The following is a 19300-nucleotide window of genomic DNA, read 5'->3' on the forward strand; positions in this document are numbered from 1 at the left end:
CGGGCTCCATCTTACGAAGAGAGGGAAGAGCATCTTTGCCAGCAGGCTGGCTAACCTAGTGAGGAGGGCTTTAAACTAGGTTCACCGGGGGAAGGAGACCAAAGCCCTGAGGTAAGTGGGAAAGCGGGATACCGGGAGGAAGCACAGGCAGGAATGTCTGTGAGGGGAGGGCTCCTGCCTCATACTGGGAATGAGGGGCGATCAACAGGTTATCTCAAGTGCTTATATACGAATGCACAAAGCCTTGGAAACAAGCAGGGAGAACTGGAGGTCCTGGTGATGTCAAGGAACTATGACGTGATTGGAATAACAGAGACTTGGTAGGATAACTCACAAGACTGGAGTACTGTCATGGATGGTTATAAACTGTTCAGGAAGGACAGGCAGGGCAGAAAAGATGGGGGAGTAGCACTGTATGTAAGGGAGCAGTATGACTGCTCAGAGCTCAGGTACGAAACTGTAGAAAAACCTCAGTGTCTCTGGATTAAGTTTAGAAGTGTGTGCAACAAGAGTGATGTAGTGGTGGGAGTCTGCTATAGACCACTGGACCAGGGGGATGAGGTAGATGAGGCTTTCTTCCGGCAGCTCATGGAAGTTACTAGATCGCATGCCCTGATTTTCATGGGTGACTTTAATTTTTCTGATATCTGCTGGGAGAGCAATACAGCAGTGCATAGACAATCCAGGAAGTTTTTGGAAAGCGTAGGGGACAATTTCCTGGCGCAAGTGCTAGAAGAGCCAACTGGGGGGGCGCTTTTCTTGACCTGCTGCTCACAAACTGGGTAGAATTAGTGGGGGAAGGAAAAGTGGATGGGAATCTGGGAGGCAGTGACCATGAGTTGGTTGAGTTCAGGATCCTGACGCAGGGAAGAAAGGTAAGCAGCAGGATACGGACCCTGGACTTCAGGAAAGCAGACTTCGACTCCCTCAGGGAACGGATGGCCAGGATCCCCTGGGGGACTAACATGAAGGGGAAAGGAGTCCAGGAGAGCTGGCTGTATTTCAAGGAATCCCTGTTGAGGTTACAGGGACAAACCATCCCGATGAGTTGAAAGAATAGTAAATATGGCAGGCGACCAGCTTGGCTTAATGGTGAAATCCTAGCGGATCTTAAACATAAAAAAGAAGCTTACAAGAAGTGGAAGGTTGGACATATGACCAGGGAAGAGTATAAAAATATTGCTCGGGCATGTAGGAATGATATCAGGAGGGCCAAATCGCACCTGGAGCTGCAGCTAGCAAGAGATGTCAAGAGTAACAAGAAGGGTTTCTTCAGGTATGTTGGCAACAAGAAGAAAGCCAAGGAAAGTGTGGGCCCCTTACTGAATGAGGGAGGCAACCTAGTGACAGAGGATGTGGAAAAAGCTAATGTACTCAATGCTTTTTTTGCCTCTGTCTTCACTAACAAGGTCAGCTCCCAGACTGCTGCGCTGGGCATCACAAAATGGAGAAGAGATGGCCAGCCCTCTGTGGAGATAGAGGTGGTTAGGGACTATTTAGAAAAGCTGGACGTGCACAAGTCCATGGGGCCGGACGAGTTGCATCCGAGAGTGCTGAAGGAATTGGCGGCTGTGATTGCAGAGCCACTGGCCATTATCTTTGAAAACTCGTGGCGAACGGGGGAAGTCCTGGATGACTGGAAAAAGGCTAATGTAGTGCCAATCTTTAAAAAAGGGAAGAAGGAGGATTCTGGGAACTACAGGCCAGTCAGCCTCACCTCAGTCCCTGGAAAAATCATGGAGCAGGTCCTCAAAGAATCAATCCTGAAGCACTTGCATGAGAGGAAAGTGATCAGGAACAGCCAGCATGGATTCACCAAGGGAAGGTCATGCCTGACTAATCTAATCGCCTTTTATGATGAGATTACTGGTTCTGTGGATGAAGGGAAAGCAGTGGATGTATTGTTTCTTGACTTTAGCAAAGCTTTTGACACGGTCTCCCACAGTATTCTTGTCAGCAAGTTAAGGAAGTATGGGCTGGATGAATGCACTATAAGGTGGGTAGAAAGCTGGCTAGATTGTCGGGCTCAACGGGTAGTGATCAATGGCTCCATGTCTAGTTGGCAGCCAGTGTCAAGTGGAGTGCCCCAAGGGTCGGTCCTGGGGCCGGTTTTGTTCAATATCTTCATAAATGATCTGGAGGATGGTGTAGATTGCACTCTCAGCAAATTTGCGGATGATACTAAACTGGGAGGAGTGGTAGATACGCTGGAGGGGAGGGATAGGATACAGAAGGACCTAGACAAATTAGAGGATTGGGCCAAAAGAAATCTGATGAGGTTCAACAAGGACAAATGCAGAGTCCTGCACTTAGGACGGAAGAATCCCATGCACTGCTACAGCCTAGGGACCGAATGGCTAGGCAGCAGTTCTGCAGAAAAGGACCTAGGGGTTACAGTGAACGAGAAGCTGGATATGAGTCAGTGTTGCCAAGAAGGCTAACAGCATTTTGGGCTGTATAAGTGAGGCATTGCCAGCAGATCGAGGGACGTGATCATTCCCCTCTAGTCGGCATTGGTGAGGCCTCATCTGGAGTACTGTGCCCAGTTTTGGGCCCCACACTACAAGAAGTATGTGGAAAAACTGAAAAGCATCCAGCGGAGGGCAACAAAAATGATTAGGGGACTAGAACACATGACTTATGAGGAGAGGCAGAAGGAACTGGGATTGTTTAGTCTGCAGAAGAGAAGAATAAGGGGGGGATTTGATATCTGCTTTCAACTACCTGAAAGGGGGTTCCAAAGAGGATGGATCTAGACTGTTCTCAGTGGTAGCAGATGAGGAACAAGGAGTAATGGTCTCAGGTTGCAGTGGGGGAGGTTTGGGTTGGATATTTGGAAAAACTTTCACTAAGAGGGTGGTGAAGCACTGGAATGCATTACCTATGGAGGTGGTGGAGTCTCCTTCCTTTGAGGTTAAGGTCAGGCTTGACAAAGCCCTGGCTGGGATGATTTAGTTGGGGATTGGTCCTGCTTTGACCAGGGGATTGGACTAGATGACCTCCTGAGGTCCCTTCCAACCCTGATATTCTATGATCCTATGTTGTGTGAAGTACTTCTTTTTGTTTATTTAAATCTGCTGCCTATTAATTTCATCCAATGACCCCTCGTTCTTGTGTTGTGACACGGTAATTAACACTTCCCTATTTACATTTTATATATCATAGCTCTCTACCGTATCTGCCCTCTTTTCAAAGTTGAACAGTCCCAGGTTTTTTTTTTTTTTTTTTTAACTCTCTCCTCATATGGAAGCTGTTCCATTCCCCAATCATGTCCGTTGTCCTTCTCTGTATCTTTTCCCATTTTAAAATTCTCTTTTTTTCAGAAAGGGCAACCAGAACTACAGGCAGTGTTCAAGGTGTGGGCGTACCACCAAATAATTTTCTCCAAATATCTTTTGGTATAAAAATTATGGGCAGGATCCTCTGCTAGTGTAAGTCAGTGTAGTTCCATTGATCTCAGTGCAGGAGGTCAGACTTGATGATCACAGTGGTCCTTTCTGACATTAAAGTCCATGTGATACACATTTATGTTGTTCTAGTAAACAAGATGTAGCACATAAATAGTTGTGTATTTAGTTGGGCATGGCATCCTCCATTAGTTGAGGTACTTTTTTTTTTTAAATAGGAAACCTAAAATATAAATTTAGTGTTTAATAATTGGGTCTTAAAAGTTTGCCATGATGAAATGTCCAAGATAAAGTGCCAACAAAAGCCACTGGCTTCACTGGCAGAGCAGAGGTGGAGTCAACCTTTTGATAATGTTGGAGAAGACAGGTAGGTTAGAGATAGGCAGCCAGAACTACAGGCAGTATTAAAGATGTGGTTGTACCACCAAATGTTATCCAAATATATTTTGAGATAGAAATTATGGGATAGGCCATGAAGGGCCTTAAAAGCAAAGATGAATTAAATGAGGTGGTGGAGAAGGGGGAGCCAGTGGAGAGATGCAAAGAGGCAGGCAATGTGTTCAAAGTGATGAGCTAGGAAAATGATCTCTGCAGCAGAATTTCAAATGGGTCTAAGCGGGCCAAGACTACATTTGTCATGCCAGATAGGAGAGTTGTTTTGAAGGGACTTTTCAACAAGGGAGAAACTGGCTAATGGATGAAATTCATCCCAATAGTGGAGATCTTAACTAAGTGGTGCATATGCCTGTATTGGTTCTCTAAACAGAGCTAAATTTCACCAGAACGAGCTATACAGGGCAGCAGCAAGGCAAACTATAAGCTAAGTGGTGTCAAATGCACACTGTATACAAATTGAAAAACAGAATGTATATATATAGCTAACTTCTTACTATATAATAGATGTGAAATGAGGAGAGAGAAATGTGATTTTCAAATTGACAGTTTCCCTCCAATTTATTTTCCTTGGTTGTTACTTTTGGGGTTTTGGCTACTGTGTGCTATATCCTTTGTGTAGTTGTCCTAATTTGTAAAGAAGCTAAACAAAGGAGTGAAGATCATTTCTCCTATCTATACATTTGTCTTCTTGAGCAGAGACATATGAACCTACCTGAGAGATCACTCCCTTGATGATCTTTGAATGTTTCAGAGCTTACAGGTGATTTCTTTTCTATTCCTGGGAACTATTTAGGAAGCATTTTAATAGAGAAACGTTGGTAGTTTAAAGATATATGTATGGGCTCCTCAAACCTCTCTGTGGAGCGCTGGGTCCTTTGAATTTGGAGGGCAATGAATTCTCTTGCCTAGCTGCTCAGATTTGTAAATGATCAGAGCCATAGCTATTTAAGTGAGACAAATTGCTCTGAAATATTTTTAAAATAAAACCTGAGGAAGACCAGACCCAACACTGAATATCCATTTTACAGAACTTTTACAGTCTCAGAGAGCAGAGAAATAATTTTTAATACAGAGTATGATTGTTTTTGCAAGTGGATAAAATATAAATTCCCAGAATGTTATTAGAACCTATGAATAAATCACATGTATTTTGAAGCAAACACCAACTCATGCTAGAAGCCTGCTGGGATATTCACATATTTTAAGTATATGACTTTTTTCCAGTCAAATTATTTTGCAGTGCCAACAGCCCTTGTTTAAATGCATTATTTTGAAAAAGAAATGTAATTTAATATGTTAAAATGATTAGATCCTTTTTAAATGATGTTTTCATAGTGGTATCTTCGGTACTATTGCTGCTTCTACCACCTCATTTTATTGACCTTGATGATGTCCTATATCTGAAATAAAACTCATTCAATAGTCTGACCACAGAGCCTGTCACAATGGGGACCCACTGCTTAATTAAAAGTATGGCTAATTCTGTATGCTTGTTGTTAATATGCAAACACATTTTTCATTGGGGAAAACTGTTGTTTCTGGTCCTAGGTAGCTGCTTTGGCCAGCTCATAATCTCTTGCAGATGTAATAACAAATCCCAAATAAGAAGACTGCCTAGAGTTATTTTATATAGGCATATTATATAAATGTGAAACAAACATGCTCTGGTACATGTGATCTGAGCTAGAGATGTTGCTAGTTTCTTTGATACTAAGCCAAATTCTGCTCTCAGTTACACCTATATAAATCTGGAATAACTCCAGTGAAGTCAATGAAATTTCACTGATTTAAGCAGAGAATCAGACTCTGTGTCGGACCACACAAACAGGTGTTAGGATTGTTCAAATGCGTGTACTGGTGTCTATAACGGCAAAGGATGAGAGAAAGTATATGTGTAAATTAGCACATGCCCAAATTGATGATAGGAGCTGAAAAATGTATCCCTAAGCAATTTGCCCAAGGACACACAGAATGCATGTCTGAGGTAGAAATAAAGCTTAGGGCTCCTGACTCTCAACATTAGGCCTCCATGAAAAGACCATCCTTTTTCCCTAGGAAATTGGAGTTAGGAAGGCCAGAACATTGTGATATGCAGCAATCCAGTCCTCAGTATGGCACATATGAGCAAATAATTGCTTTAAAACTGAATCACTTATCCGATTACGTTAAAACATATTCAAAACAGCACTAAAATGACACTGACAAAAGTTCTGGGACCCAGGTATTGGCAAGCTATAGAACAAATACCAAAAACAGAGAGACTCAAATGTAGAGTATGGTTAAGATATTTGTTTCCAACTAATACATCAGGATTTAATAAAAAATAAGCTTGCAGATACCAATTTCTGAACCTTAGCCAAGCAATGTGAGAAGACAGATGCAGGCATATAAAATCATCTCTCTGAATAAAGCACATCTGTATATTATTACATAGAGTATACTACAACACATAATCTTGTGAAGCCAGAATTCAGAATGATCACACATAAATGGACATTAAATGATGGAAGCTACAAATCCCGAGTTCAAGAGAGTTAAACAGAACTAAAATACTGAATATTTTGTATAGCCCCTCCCCTCCCCAATTGCTTCCTTCTGCAGGAGATCATTGTGTTAAATTGTATTACAAGCCAACTGGTGGTGCTGACAAATCTATACACAGATCTGCGCTGTGTTTGATCAGACAAATATATGCTGCTTGAGTTAAATTTAGTAAAGAAAAGACATATAAAACTGCATGTTTTGAACCTAATGAAATATTATGAATAGTCTAATCTAACGACTAACACAGGGGTCTCAAAGTCCCAGCCCATGGGCCATCTGCGGCCCGAGAACCTCCCCACTGAGGCCCGTGGAGGGGAGACACATGCAGCCATGCTGCCTGCAATGTCTGCTGCAGGCGCCGTCCCCCACAGCTCCCTTTGGCTGAGAGAGACAGATACCATCATTAGTTGCCAGGCAGAGGCAGCCATGGAGGCAGCGTCACTTTTTTCTGCAATGAATATAAACAAGTCAAAATACTGACCATAACTATCTGATGCACACCTTGCTGCAGTCCTAAAGGTTTTGACTGCTCAGTCACTGAGGCCAAACATCAACAAACTGACAGAACTGAAGCATTGCCAGGTGTCTGGCAAACACTAAAAACTCTCTGGAAGGTGAAGAATTGTATGAAGTTGTATGCCAGTTTTATTTCAAATTTGTTAGAAATAATAAAAAATACAATATAAAAGTTTTCTTTTCTGAACACCATCTTCAGTGACAGGATTTGAGGACTGGCACTGTGGTAAATTGAGTTTGAGACCCCTGCTCTAACAGATTAAGTGTAATTGCTGAAATAGAACCGGATTTAGTTCCCAGTAGCTCCAGCCACAGGAATGAAAGTTGTTTCTAGAGAGTTACAAAAATGAAATAAGAAAACCTACTGAAATTTCATAAACATATATAGATGGTTCTGTGTTTTTCAGACAAGCTACTGACACAAAATAAACTAATGGTTTGATAAATATTCTAGGCAGAAGAATTCTTAAATAAGGGTTTTAGTATGGCAAACTTTAACAAGTAGGCACTTAGACTAAGGACAAAGAAGTAAGTTCAATGTTTGTAATAGCTGAGTGCAAGGATGGCAAGCATTCCTGAAACAAGTGGGAAATAGGAGCATACATTTCATATATTGTAATTGGATTCCTTTGCAAAATGTTTTTTTAAACATCAGAAATGCAAACAGCAACAGGAATTAAATTAACTTTAAGAGCAAGACTCTATGGAGACAACTTCAGAGCAGATGTTAGTTTATTGCTGAGCTGAACGTGGATTTTGTATGTGTGAGATCAATTTATGATGATCAACTTTCCACATTCATTGTGAGTGGTTCCAATTCAATATGTTGCAAGAATCGGCTCCATGATGTACCCTATGCACACATAGTCTTTTCATGCTGTGCTACAGGGACAATCAAACTTATGGCTACCCAGCTCATATGCAAGATTGACAGCAGTGAATTCCTTTCTTTCACCTCAATTTTCTCTCTCATAAAGGCTGAAACACTTACTGAATAAAGATAAGTAAAATTGTAGCAAAACGAAGACTCACTGGCACAGCACCTCCTGCTGGTTGTCTGGGAATTAGCTCTTTCCAGCCTCAGAGCACCCTCCTTCTGGCCAGTGTCTCGCCTACCACTGGCCCCATGTCCCTCCCAGACCCTGGTGCCCTTTACCTCAGAGCACCCTTTCCACAGTACCCATGCTCTGGGTCTCCCCTTGCAGGGGAAGCCCCCAACACTCTAAACCCACCTTGCCTCAGTGGCTACTGCTAGTGATCATCTAGCCCCCGCTCACTGGGGTAGACTGCAGTCTGTAATAGCCCCTCATCACTGTCAAGGGGGGTAGGACCTGCTGCCTTTGCCTATCCCCGGACTGCCTCTCTGCAGCCCCAGTACCTTTTGTAGGCCTGCAGCCTGGGGGGTCACCAGGCTGGAGCTCCCCAGCTTCTTTTGCCCTTTTCCTTTCCTTTCCTTTCCTCTCCTCTCCTCTCCTCTCCTCTCCTCTCCTCTCCTCTCCTCAGCCCAGCCCAGCCCAGCCCAGCCCAGCCCAGCCTCAGGCAGCTAGCCCTTCCAACTCCAAGGCTAGAGTGAGACTCCTCCAGCTCCTGGTCCCCAGCCCTCTAATAAGGGCCAGCGGGGCTTGGATTGAGCTGGCCACAGCTGTGGTTGCTACTCCAATCAGCCGAGCTGGGCTGTTTTAACTCCTTTTCCCCAGCCACAGCCCTTTCCAGGGGTGCTTTTACTATTGGCTCCCCAGGGCTGTTTTAACCCCTTCAGGGCCGGAGCGGGGTGACCACCGCGCTACATCAAGGTAATGAAAATAGAGATTAAAACCAGGGTGAACTTGTGTCTTTTAATGAGGGTTGTCACTGAAGGCAAGCCTATTACTGCCATAGCTAAACAGCAATTTAAATTTTTATTTTACCAGATGGGGACCTCTCTCTAGAAACTTATGTGTTCCCATTAGCACAGTATATGAACTGCTCAGTTTTTAAGGCAGTTATCTTCACAAAATCCCTGAGAGATAAGAAAGTGTTACTATTCCATTCTATAGAGGAGGAACTGAGGCACATAGAAGCTAAATGACTTGCCCAGGGTCACAGAGGAAAGCCATGGTGGAGCAAGGAATTAAACCCAGCTTTCCCATGTCCCATGCTGACTCCCTAACCACTGGCCTATCCTTCCTCTCTTGTCACCAAAACATAAGTTACCATCTCCATGCCTAAGAGTAATTACATTCTATTGTGCTGCAAGATTTTTGTGGTTTTTAGAGGCTAAAGTACTTCAGCTTCTTTAATTACCGTATATACTCGATCATAAACCAGTTCATTTATAAACTGACCCCCCCAAATTGCATAAGTAAAAATGGAAAACTTCTATGACCCATTCATAAGCCAACCCTATAATTCAGGGGTTGGCAAACTTTGGCTGCCGGGCCATCAGGATAAGCCGCTGGCAGGCCAAGACGGTTTATTTACCTCAAGCGTCCGCGGGCACGGAGGTAAACCTAAGTAAACAAAGTGTCCCAGCCCACCAGCTGCTTACCCTGACGGGCCGGGACAGCAACTGGTGGGGAAATTTGGGGGAGGGGAGAAGCTGGGGGTCAGGGGAGCAACCCCTGTGACCATCCCCCACATGACCCCACCCTTAGCCCAGGACCACCCCCCACACTCTCCCCATCCCATCCCTTCCCACCTTAGCTGGGGCAGGCCAGGGGAGGATGCCTCCAGTGGGCCAGACCGGGTGGCACGGCCACAACATGTTCCAGTGGGCAGGGCTGAGCAGCATGGTCGCAGTGTGCTCTGGCAGGCAGGCCGGGCGGCGTGGCCACAGCTTGCTTTGGCAGGCAGGACCAAGTGGCACGGCCACAACCGGCCAGCCCCGGAGCTGCAGCTGCTTCGGAGGCTGGGGTGGAGAGCAGCGTGGCCAGAAGCGGAGAGACTCTGGTCCCGCCTCTTCCCTTCTGGCTCTGCTGACTGTGCTGCCTCTCCTTGCCCCCTCTGTTAGGGGTAGGGAGATGTCCCACCTCTCCCTCTCTATACCCATTCATAAGCTGACCTCCTTCTCTGATGCTTCCCTTTTTTACTAAAAAAATGTGGCTTATGAATGAGTATATACGGTACATTTCCTTTCAGATAAGCATAGGCAAAATAAATATTTTCTTTCTCCACAGACTGGGTTTTCCATTGGAAGCAAGGATTTGTGGTGATGTGCTCACATTATCTCACACTATAACTGTAGCAGAGAATTGTGGGTCACAGACTCATTTAAAATGAGTGAGGGGAGGAAGGCCAAAGAATTCAGAACCCCATACGAGAAATTAAGCAGATGCTAAAATACACTGATGAACATGAAGTGCTTTTCCACACCCAGATCTACCGTCTCGGAACTCTCCGTTCATTTTTGGCAATGCTACATTCCCACCAACTGGGTTGCTGTGTAAGCTTATAAGAAATAGTTCCCTCATATCAGCAATAATCACAACTACAGCAAATTCTGTTGCCTCCCCACACCTCCTCCCCAGTTCCAGGGGAAACTCATGACAAGACAAAACAAAACACACACCCCCAAGGTAAGAAGTGCCCAGTTTCCTGTTTCAATGGAAAAGCAGAAAAATCAGCTGTACAGGCTACACCCTGCATCTATTTTTTCTTTCTAGCTTTATCTTGGTACTTTGTATTACTTTCAATTAAGGATTTTTAAAGAAAAGTCTAATACCTTTCAGATTAGCCCCTAAATAACTCTCTCATTTGGGATCATCTCATCATCCACAGCAGTTGGTTTGCTACAGGGGTAGTGTGACGCGTCAACAGACTCTTCTTCCTATATTACTCAAAATATACATTTAAAAAATATGACCCAAAACATTCCAGTGAAATTTGAAAGATTCTATGCAGATCTGATACTGCTGAAATTATTTAAATCTACAGTATTTACAGCAATGCGAGATACATCAACACTCATAAGTAGTTTTCATACACGGTACAATGCAATAACAACAACACTAACAATATCAGTGACCTGTTGTTCTGCCCATGGCCACTGAATGCCCTCATACTCCCCACTTTCTGAGGGCATCAAGGGATAGGGTGAACCAACTGCCTCTCAGCTTCTTCACCGGCTGAAGTCTTGTAAGGACTTAGAATAGTGGGGAAGGAAGGTGGGTCGTGGAATACTTACAGTCAACACATTGAATAACATCAGTTATTACAAGGTAAGTAATCTCTTTTTTTCCATTGAGTGGTTGTCTATAAGTTTTCCACTCTTGCAAACTGAAGAGCAGTTAACAGATGGAGGTGAGCCCTACATCAAGACAGATCTATGTACTGCTCTCTCAAAGGTTGCATCCTCCCTGGTTGCCTGACCAATTGCATAATGTTTTATGAAAATATAAACAGATGTGGCCACCTTACATATTTTCAAAACTGAGACATTATTAAAAGAAGCAATGTGAGAAGCTTGAGCACTTGTAGAATGCACCCTAAATACTGACAGAGGATCCCAACCTAGAAACTGATAACACAAATTAATACATCTCAAAATCCAATTTGAAAGTGTCTGAGGAGAAATCTGTTTACATTTAACCCTCTCAGGCTGTGCCAAAAATAATTTAGTTCTATTCAGATAATGGCTAAAGCTCTAGCTACATCTAAAGTATGCAGAATCCTTTCCATTCCATTAGTGTGAGGTATTGGACAAAATATTGGCAAAAATGGACTGGTTAACATGAAACTCAAACACCATCTTTGGCAGAAAACTCTGATGAGGCCTTAATGAAATCTTATTCCTAGGAAAAATCGCAGAGGGAGACCGTCACATCAATGCATTAATTTCATCCATTCTATGTGCAGAAGTAATTGCTACCAAAACCACTGTTTTCATGGACAGGTGACTTAAATGGACAGTCAGCTAAGAGCTAAATGGGGTTTTCATTAAACCTGACAATAAAATATTCAGATCCCCTGTGGAGGTGAGTCCTTTACTCGTGGAAGTACTTGAAGTAGACCCTCAAGGAAACTTTTAACTATGGGATATTGAAGCTAAATGTACTTTGATAGAATTAAATGATAACCCAGAGGATTTAAACCAGAGGAGGTTTCTATTATGAGAGGTATATTGGTCTCAAAGAGGGAAAATATTATGATCTCAGGACCAAGCATCCAATCTCTTCCATTTAGAGCTGTAAGTAGTCCTAGTGGAAAGTTTTCTACTATTTATTAAAACGTCCTGAATTGCCTGACAACAGGACTTTTCAGTCTCATTCAAGCAGCTTACATCCAGGCTATCAGATGTAAGGATATCAAGTCCAGATGAAACATTGTCCTGTTGTGCTGTGACATCAAGTTGGGAATCAGAGGAAGGGTGATTTGTTTTCAGATCAACAACCTGATCAGCTCTGGAGACCAGTGCTGACTGGTTCATGCTGGTGCAATGACAGTCATGGAAGCAGAGTCTTGTATGAGCTTCATTAGCTGTCTTGGAATCGAAGACATTAGAACTTGTTGAGGATCTCTGATAGTCATGTTCATGCTTTGGGTCAACAGGACTCAATATACTCTTCAGTCATGATTGGAGAGGACAAAGCCACAATCTGGCTTGAGCAGTGACGAACATGCATGATGCCATGTGCCCTAACAGTCTCATACACACACTGACAGTTTCTATATGGTTTCTTTTCACTTGAAGGATATTCACCAACTTCTCAAACCTATTTTGAGGACGATATACTGAGGCTGACTTGGAATCTATCAAATCTCCTATAAATTCCACCTTTTGAGGTGGAATTAAGTTTGATTTCTTCACATTGACTCTTAGACCTAGGTTTGAGATAAGGCTCAGAGTGAAGAAGATGCGATCCGCTGCTTGCTTTTGTGAAGAGCCCTGAAGCAAATCATCTAAATATGGATTTACTTTGATGTTGTATCTTCTGAGGAACACCACCACTTAGGCCAGACACTGTGAAAACCCTTGGAGCCAAAACCAATCTGAAAGGCTACAATTTGTACTGGTAGTGAGAGTCATCATTCTGAACTTTTGTTTCTAGATTAAAAGAGTTACATTGTCTCAAAACTAGAATGGCTCTCCTACCCCCTTTTTACTTTGGTAAAAGGAAAAATGAGAATGAAAACCTTTTCCTTTGAATTGAATGGAAACCCCCATAACCCCTAGATCTAACAGGAACTGAACTTTCTCCCATAGAAGCAATTTGTGAGAGGAGTCCCTGAAAAAGGACAAGGCAGGGAGATAGGAGGGATCTTCAGAAAAGCAGACTTTGACTCCCTCAGGGAACTGATGGGCAGGATCCCCTGGGAGAATAATATGAGGGGGAAAGGAGTCCAGGAGAGCTGGCTGTATTTTAAAGAATCCTTATTGAGGTTGCAGGAACAAACCATCCTGATGAGTAGAAAGAATAGTAAATATGGCAGGCGACCAGCTTGGCTTAACAGTGAAATCCTTGCTGATCTTAAACACAAAAAAGAAGCTTACAAGAAGTGGAAGACTGGACAAATGACCAGGGAGGAGTATAAAAATATTGCTCAGGCATGCAGGAGTGAAATCAGGAAGGCCAAATCACACTTGGAGTTGCAGCTAGCAAGAGATGTTAAGAGTAACAAGAAGGGTTTCTACAGGTATGTTAGCAACAAGAAGGAGGTCAGGGAAAGTGTGGGCCCCTTACTGAATGGGGGAGGCAACCTAGTGACAGAGGATGTGGAAAAAGCTAATGTACTCAATGCTTTTTTTGCCTCTGTCTTCACGAACAAGATCAGCTCCCAGACTACTGCACTGGGCAGCACAGCATGGGGAGGAGGTGACCAGCCCTTTGTGGAGAAAGAAGTGGTTCGGGACTATTTAGAAAAGCTGGACGAGCACAAGCTCATGGGGCCGGATGCGCTGCATCCGAGAGTGCTAAAGGAGTTGGCGGATGTGATTGCAGAGCCATTGGCCATTATCTCTGAAAACTCATGGTGATCGGGGGAGGTCCCGGATGACTGAAAAAAGGTTAATGTAAGTGCCCATCTTTAAAAAGGGGGAAAAGGAGGATCCATGGAACTCTAGGCCAGTCAGCCTCAGCTCGGTCCCTGGAAAAATCTTGGAGCAGGTCCTCAAGGAATCAATTTTGAAGCACTTCGAGGAGAGGAAAGTGATCAGCAACAGTCAGCATGAATTCACCAAGGGCAAGTCATGCCTGACTAACCTAATTCCCTTCTATGATGAGATAACTGGCTCTGTGCATGAGAGGAAAGCAGTGGACTTGTTATTCCTTGACTTTAGCAAAGCTTTTGGTATGATCTCCCACAGTATTCTTGCCAGCAAGTTAAAGAAGTATGGGCTGGATGAATGGACTATAAGGTGGATAGAAAGCTGGCTAGATCGTCAGGCTCAACGGATAGTGATCAATGGCTCCATGTCGAGTTGGCAGATAGTATCAAGTGGAGTGCCCCAAGGGTCGGTCCTGGGGCCGGTTTTGTTCAATATCTTCATTAATGATCTGGAGGATGGCATGAAATGCACCCTGAGCAAGTTTGCAGATGACACTAAACTGGGAGGAGAAGTAGATACGCTGGAGGGTAGGGATAGGATACAGAGGGCCCTAGACAAATTAGAGGATTGGGCCAAAAGAAATCTGATGAGGTTCAACAAAGACAAGTGCAGAGTCCTGCACTTACGAAGGAAGAATCCCATGCACTGCTCCAGGCTGGGGACTGACTGGCTAAGCGGCAGTTCTGCAGAAAAGTACCTGGGAATTTCAGTGGACGAGAAGCTGGATATGAGTTAGCAGTGTGCCCTTGTTGCCAAGAAGGCCAATGGCATATTGGGCTGTTTATAGGAACATTGCCAGCAGATCGAGGGAAGTGATTATTCCCCTCTATTTGGTACTGGTGAGGCCACACCTGGAGTATTGCATCCAGTTTTGATCCCCCACACTACAGAAGGGATGTGGACAAATTGGAGAGAGTCCAGCGGAGGGCAACAAAAATGATTAGGGGGCTGGAACACATGACTTATGAGGAGAGGCTGAGGGAACTGGGATTGTTTAGTCTGCAGAAGAGAACAGTGAGGGAGGATTTGATAGCAGCCTCCAACTACCTGAAGGGGGGTTCCAAAGAGGATGGAGCTAGACTGTTCTCAGTGGTGGCAGATGACAGAACAAGAAGCAATGGTCTCAAGTTGCAGTGGGGGAGGTCTAGATTGCATATTAGGAAACACTATTTCACTAGGAGGGTGGTGAAGCACTGGAAAGGGTTACCTAGGGAGTGGTGGAATCTCCATCCTTAGAGGATTTTAAGGCCCGGCTTGTCAAAGCCCTGGCTGGGATGATTTAGTTGGTGTTGGTCCTGCTTTGAGCAGGGGATTGGACTAGATGACCTCTTGAGGTCCCTTCCAACCCTAATGTCCTATGATTCTATGATCACCTGAAATTGTATGATATAACTTGAATGAATTATGTCTAAAATCCGTCTGTCCACAGATATGTTTCCCCAGGCATGTTGGAAAAATTTTAAACACTGGCCAAATGGGATAGGCACAAAACATGAATCCACTAAAAATGGTTCAATATTCTTGACAGGTTGATGAAGAGATGAAGTAGCAGAAGGAAAATTCATGGAAGAAGAAGAATGCTGTCTCCAAAACCATTGTTTCTTCCTGGATGGATCAGGTTGTCTCTGATAAAGGTAAGAAGACTGTAGCAGTTGAAAGGGTTGCCTGTAAATAGGCTGCCTACACTGTCTCTTTCTGGTTTGTGGAATATAAATTGCTGTGGTTTTGCTCAAAATCTGAATGTGTCTTTCATTAATTCTGAATGCTTCTTTCCTTATTAATTTATACCATCAAATTTTTTATTCCCTTAGAGATCCTGTTAGCCATCTATAGTTCCAACCTAGTTTTTGGAACAATCCAATAAGAAATGCCATGTGGAATTGTGATATGTTTCTGAGTTTTTATTTTATTTCAGATTTGTTCTTACAAGTGAATTTTGCTCATGGAAGGTGCTTGATTGACAGCGTTGAAAACTAAAATCTTCTCTTTTTTCACAGTTTATACTGTGACAATGCAAATGTCTACCCAGTGTCCTTTGTTCGTGTGCCTTGATCTTGGCCTGGAGATAAGACAGAGCAGTTTGGACTCCATGTCTACTGAATCCTTGGCCTCTCTGCTGAGGTGAAAATAATTCACTAGTTTTTGTGGTAGGTTTTTTCCACCAGGAAAATCTATCAGTTTAGTTCACGTAGGCTGCCTAGCAGTCTTTGGTCACTATTGACCAGGGATAGAATTGACCCAGGCATAGTAAAGAACAGATTCAAATCCTTCCACCAGCCGCAGACTTTGGTGCCTAGATTTTGTCATCTATGGTGCTTGATATTCCCAGGGCTGAGCTTGAGTTCAGTGGGAGTTGTGGGTGGCAAACACCTCAAAAAGATCAGGTCTAATTTTAGGCACACATGTATAAAAGTTTTGATAGCAACTTTTAGACAATTCTTACATACTCTTACGGAGCTAAGACTGGAATGATGGTATTTCATATTCAGACAACACAGGCCACTAGCACATGAGCTAAAAGGGTTCACCCTTTATGAGTAGAATTAGGTCCCTTATTCTCCTTGAGGACCACCTACTTGATAAAATCAAACACAAAATATCAGACAAGACAGACAAAGGGTTGAGAAAAGGAAGCACTGCACTCCCCGTTTCACAGGGGAGCTGAAGCACACTGAGATTAAGTGACTTGTGCAAGGTCACAGAGAATGTCTGTGTCAGAGTCAGGAACTGAAGACAGATCTCCTGAGTCTCAGTATAGTAGTATCTCAACCACAAACCACCCTTCCTGAATTAGAAGGCCACCACATGACATTTTCCAACACCTGAGCCGTCTATTTCATTATATATACTTGTAACCATTCATCTATTATGGTACCTCTTGGTTTTTCTGCAGACTTGCATGGCCTGTGGCAGAAGATTTCGTCTTCTCCCATTTCTCTGCAACTTGATTTGCTTCTTCTGTTTTTTGCTCACAGCTTTTTTGGGAGTTTAGCAATGTCACTTCGTAAAACTCTTGAATATCTGTTAGTAACGAGAAACAAATAAAAAAGATTTCATTTGATATGCTGGATTTAGCAGTCCTTGGTATTTTTCTGTAACCAGTAAATATTTATGTACTTTAGAAGCTACATTATAATGGTAAACACATAATATTACATTTCTAGCAGAAGCCAACATGCCAATTAGTTTTCTGAATTGTTATTGATCATTTCAAGGAAATATATGAACAACAACTATTGAGAGACGATTGAGAATGAACATACTGCAATAATAAATGAACAACATATATAAACCAAGATATGGTATGAGATAAGAACAGTTCAGATTATCTTGGAAAACAAACTAGAAACCAAACAGATGTTAGCCATCTAAAAAGCAGCTTACCCCTGACAGCTCTCCAGGTGGTGGAGTAGCTCCTAGTCTTAGCTGCCACTTCAATGGGAACTCTTTTGAAGTGGGTCAGGGCACAGAGGCCATCCTAGTTAGGCCAGGCAGGAACTGCCTCCAGTTACACTAGGTAAACCCCTTCAGAAGTACATTTCACTATTCCAACAGAAGCAGCAGCTCAAGCCAGGACCAGGAGCTGCTGACAGCTACAGCTCTGGACAGCTCAGTTCCCACCTGCCAAAACTGCCTCTGTATTTAATTATTAATGGAAAACATTACGGATTCAAATCTATGCCAATTAAAATACCAGCAAATTGGACTAATCTTCATCTAATTTTTACTGTCTTCACCATCACAAAATAGCTTAGTACTAGTATAAGATGATGAAAAAGGTCTCTGGGTATAAGAAATTGTCCTTTTAAAATGATAAACTGTAATCTATAGAAAGTTATATGAGCACTAATTTCGCAGAGATATTTCACAATTACTAGAAGAAACTTACTAAATGGTATAAAAATGGAAAGATCTGTAGGAATGTATAGTTATATAGTGCTTAAGGTCACTTTTCACCATTAAAATTAAAAACTATAACACATTAGCTACAGCAATTTTTTGTAACCACTGTTAGAATTTGCATAGCAAAGTTACAAGTGTACAGTATATAAGATTCCATACCAAGCCAATTTATATGGCAACTGCAAGAAAAAAAACACATTAAACAAATATGTAGTGAACTCTAGGTAAATGCCCTGCAGAAATAAGCTGGAGAAATTGACCTGTGGTTGTTGCATACAGCTGCCACAGTTGTAGTTGTAAGAGTATCTGGTTTGACAAGAGTCAGTCAGCAAGGGAAGAGGAAGACATTATTTGCAATTTGATACTAGAGACTACCTGATTTTGTGTGTTTATTAAAAAATAATACACACAATATGTGCATATTAGAGAGAGAGATGTTCTTTTTAAAAAGGTCTTTATCTGCTCTACGAAGACTCTAGGTTTCTCGCTCTAGAAAAATGACTGGTGTGTAGATGAGAGGAGAGCTCTTATACTGGCGTAAACTGAATTTCAGCACACTCTTGTGATTACAAAACCTCATGATGAAGCATAGAGGATTCAATCCAGTCTTGTCGCATCACGTTACCACAAGCTGAAAGTGCCATCCCTATAGATCAGGGCAGTAACTTGCAGTCAAGGTGTGCACAAAATAGGATCTAAAATATGTGTCATGTGAAATACTCTTGATGTGACAATTCTAGTAATGTGTTTTGAAACTGTTGAATGATCTCCATTGAACAGTGCTGAGGATGGGAATGAGTTGCAGTGGAAGCAACTGGACTGACAGCAGTGTTGGGATCAAGGTAGGACACAGTACTGGGGTTGAGACGGGTGGGGAGGCCATATTTAAAATAGATGCTGCAGCATGGCAGTTGCCATTTCATGTAATCACAAATCTAGTCTTTTTTCTGGATGTGACTTATAGGAAGATAAATCGAGTCAAATTACTAAAATCTTATGCAAGTGAAATCTGCATCAGGTATTTACCAAATGCTAAGAAATACTAAGATCAAATTTTACTCAAAAATGCCTGTATTAATATTGGCCATCTTGGCGCACACACAAAATCACTCTAATTTTGGCACTGGTGCAAGATGTACTCTATTCCCCAATCCCAAACACTTTCTCAAGGAAGAAACTTGGGCTTGTTTCAAGAATGTTTGATCCCACAGGATTTTATTTATCTCAGCCCAATTAAATATAGTCATTTATTTGTTAAGATAGGACTGACTTTCTGTATTCAATTATCTCATTTGCATTTGCTGTTCTCTTAGCCTCGCCTGAATAGTTTGTTAAGTTTAACAAAATACAATGTACAACCACAAGGAATCTTATACATTCTAATATTAAGTAGCTGTGAAGAGAGCACTGGGGACTTTAAATTTTCTGTATGCAGCCTAATTACTTAATGTTGTATGAATGGCCCAAAAATGCCTGAAAAAATGCATCTGTATAACTTTACAAATGTATA

At 42.6% G+C, this 19300-nt stretch overlaps 1 protein-coding gene across 1 annotated transcript in view; it reads right to left on the reverse strand.

Moving 5' to 3' along the window:
• DLG2 (discs large MAGUK scaffold protein 2) overlaps positions 1-19300 on the reverse strand; it is a gene marked incomplete at its 5' end in the record, with an annotated part of 1505837 nt that overhangs the window by 1288452 nt on the left and 198085 nt on the right. Inside the window, one exon of the mRNA XM_084617703.1 lies at positions 16763-16908. Coding sequence (XP_084473829.1) covers positions 16763-16908 — 146 coding nt within the window. The remainder of the gene's footprint in view (positions 1-16762; positions 16909-19300) is intronic.

Source organism: Lepidochelys olivacea (assembly GCF_965140295.1).
Source record: "Lepidochelys olivacea isolate rLepOli2 genome assembly, chromosome: 1".
Classification (NCBI taxonomy): Eukaryota; Metazoa; Chordata; order Testudines; family Cheloniidae; genus Lepidochelys; species Lepidochelys olivacea.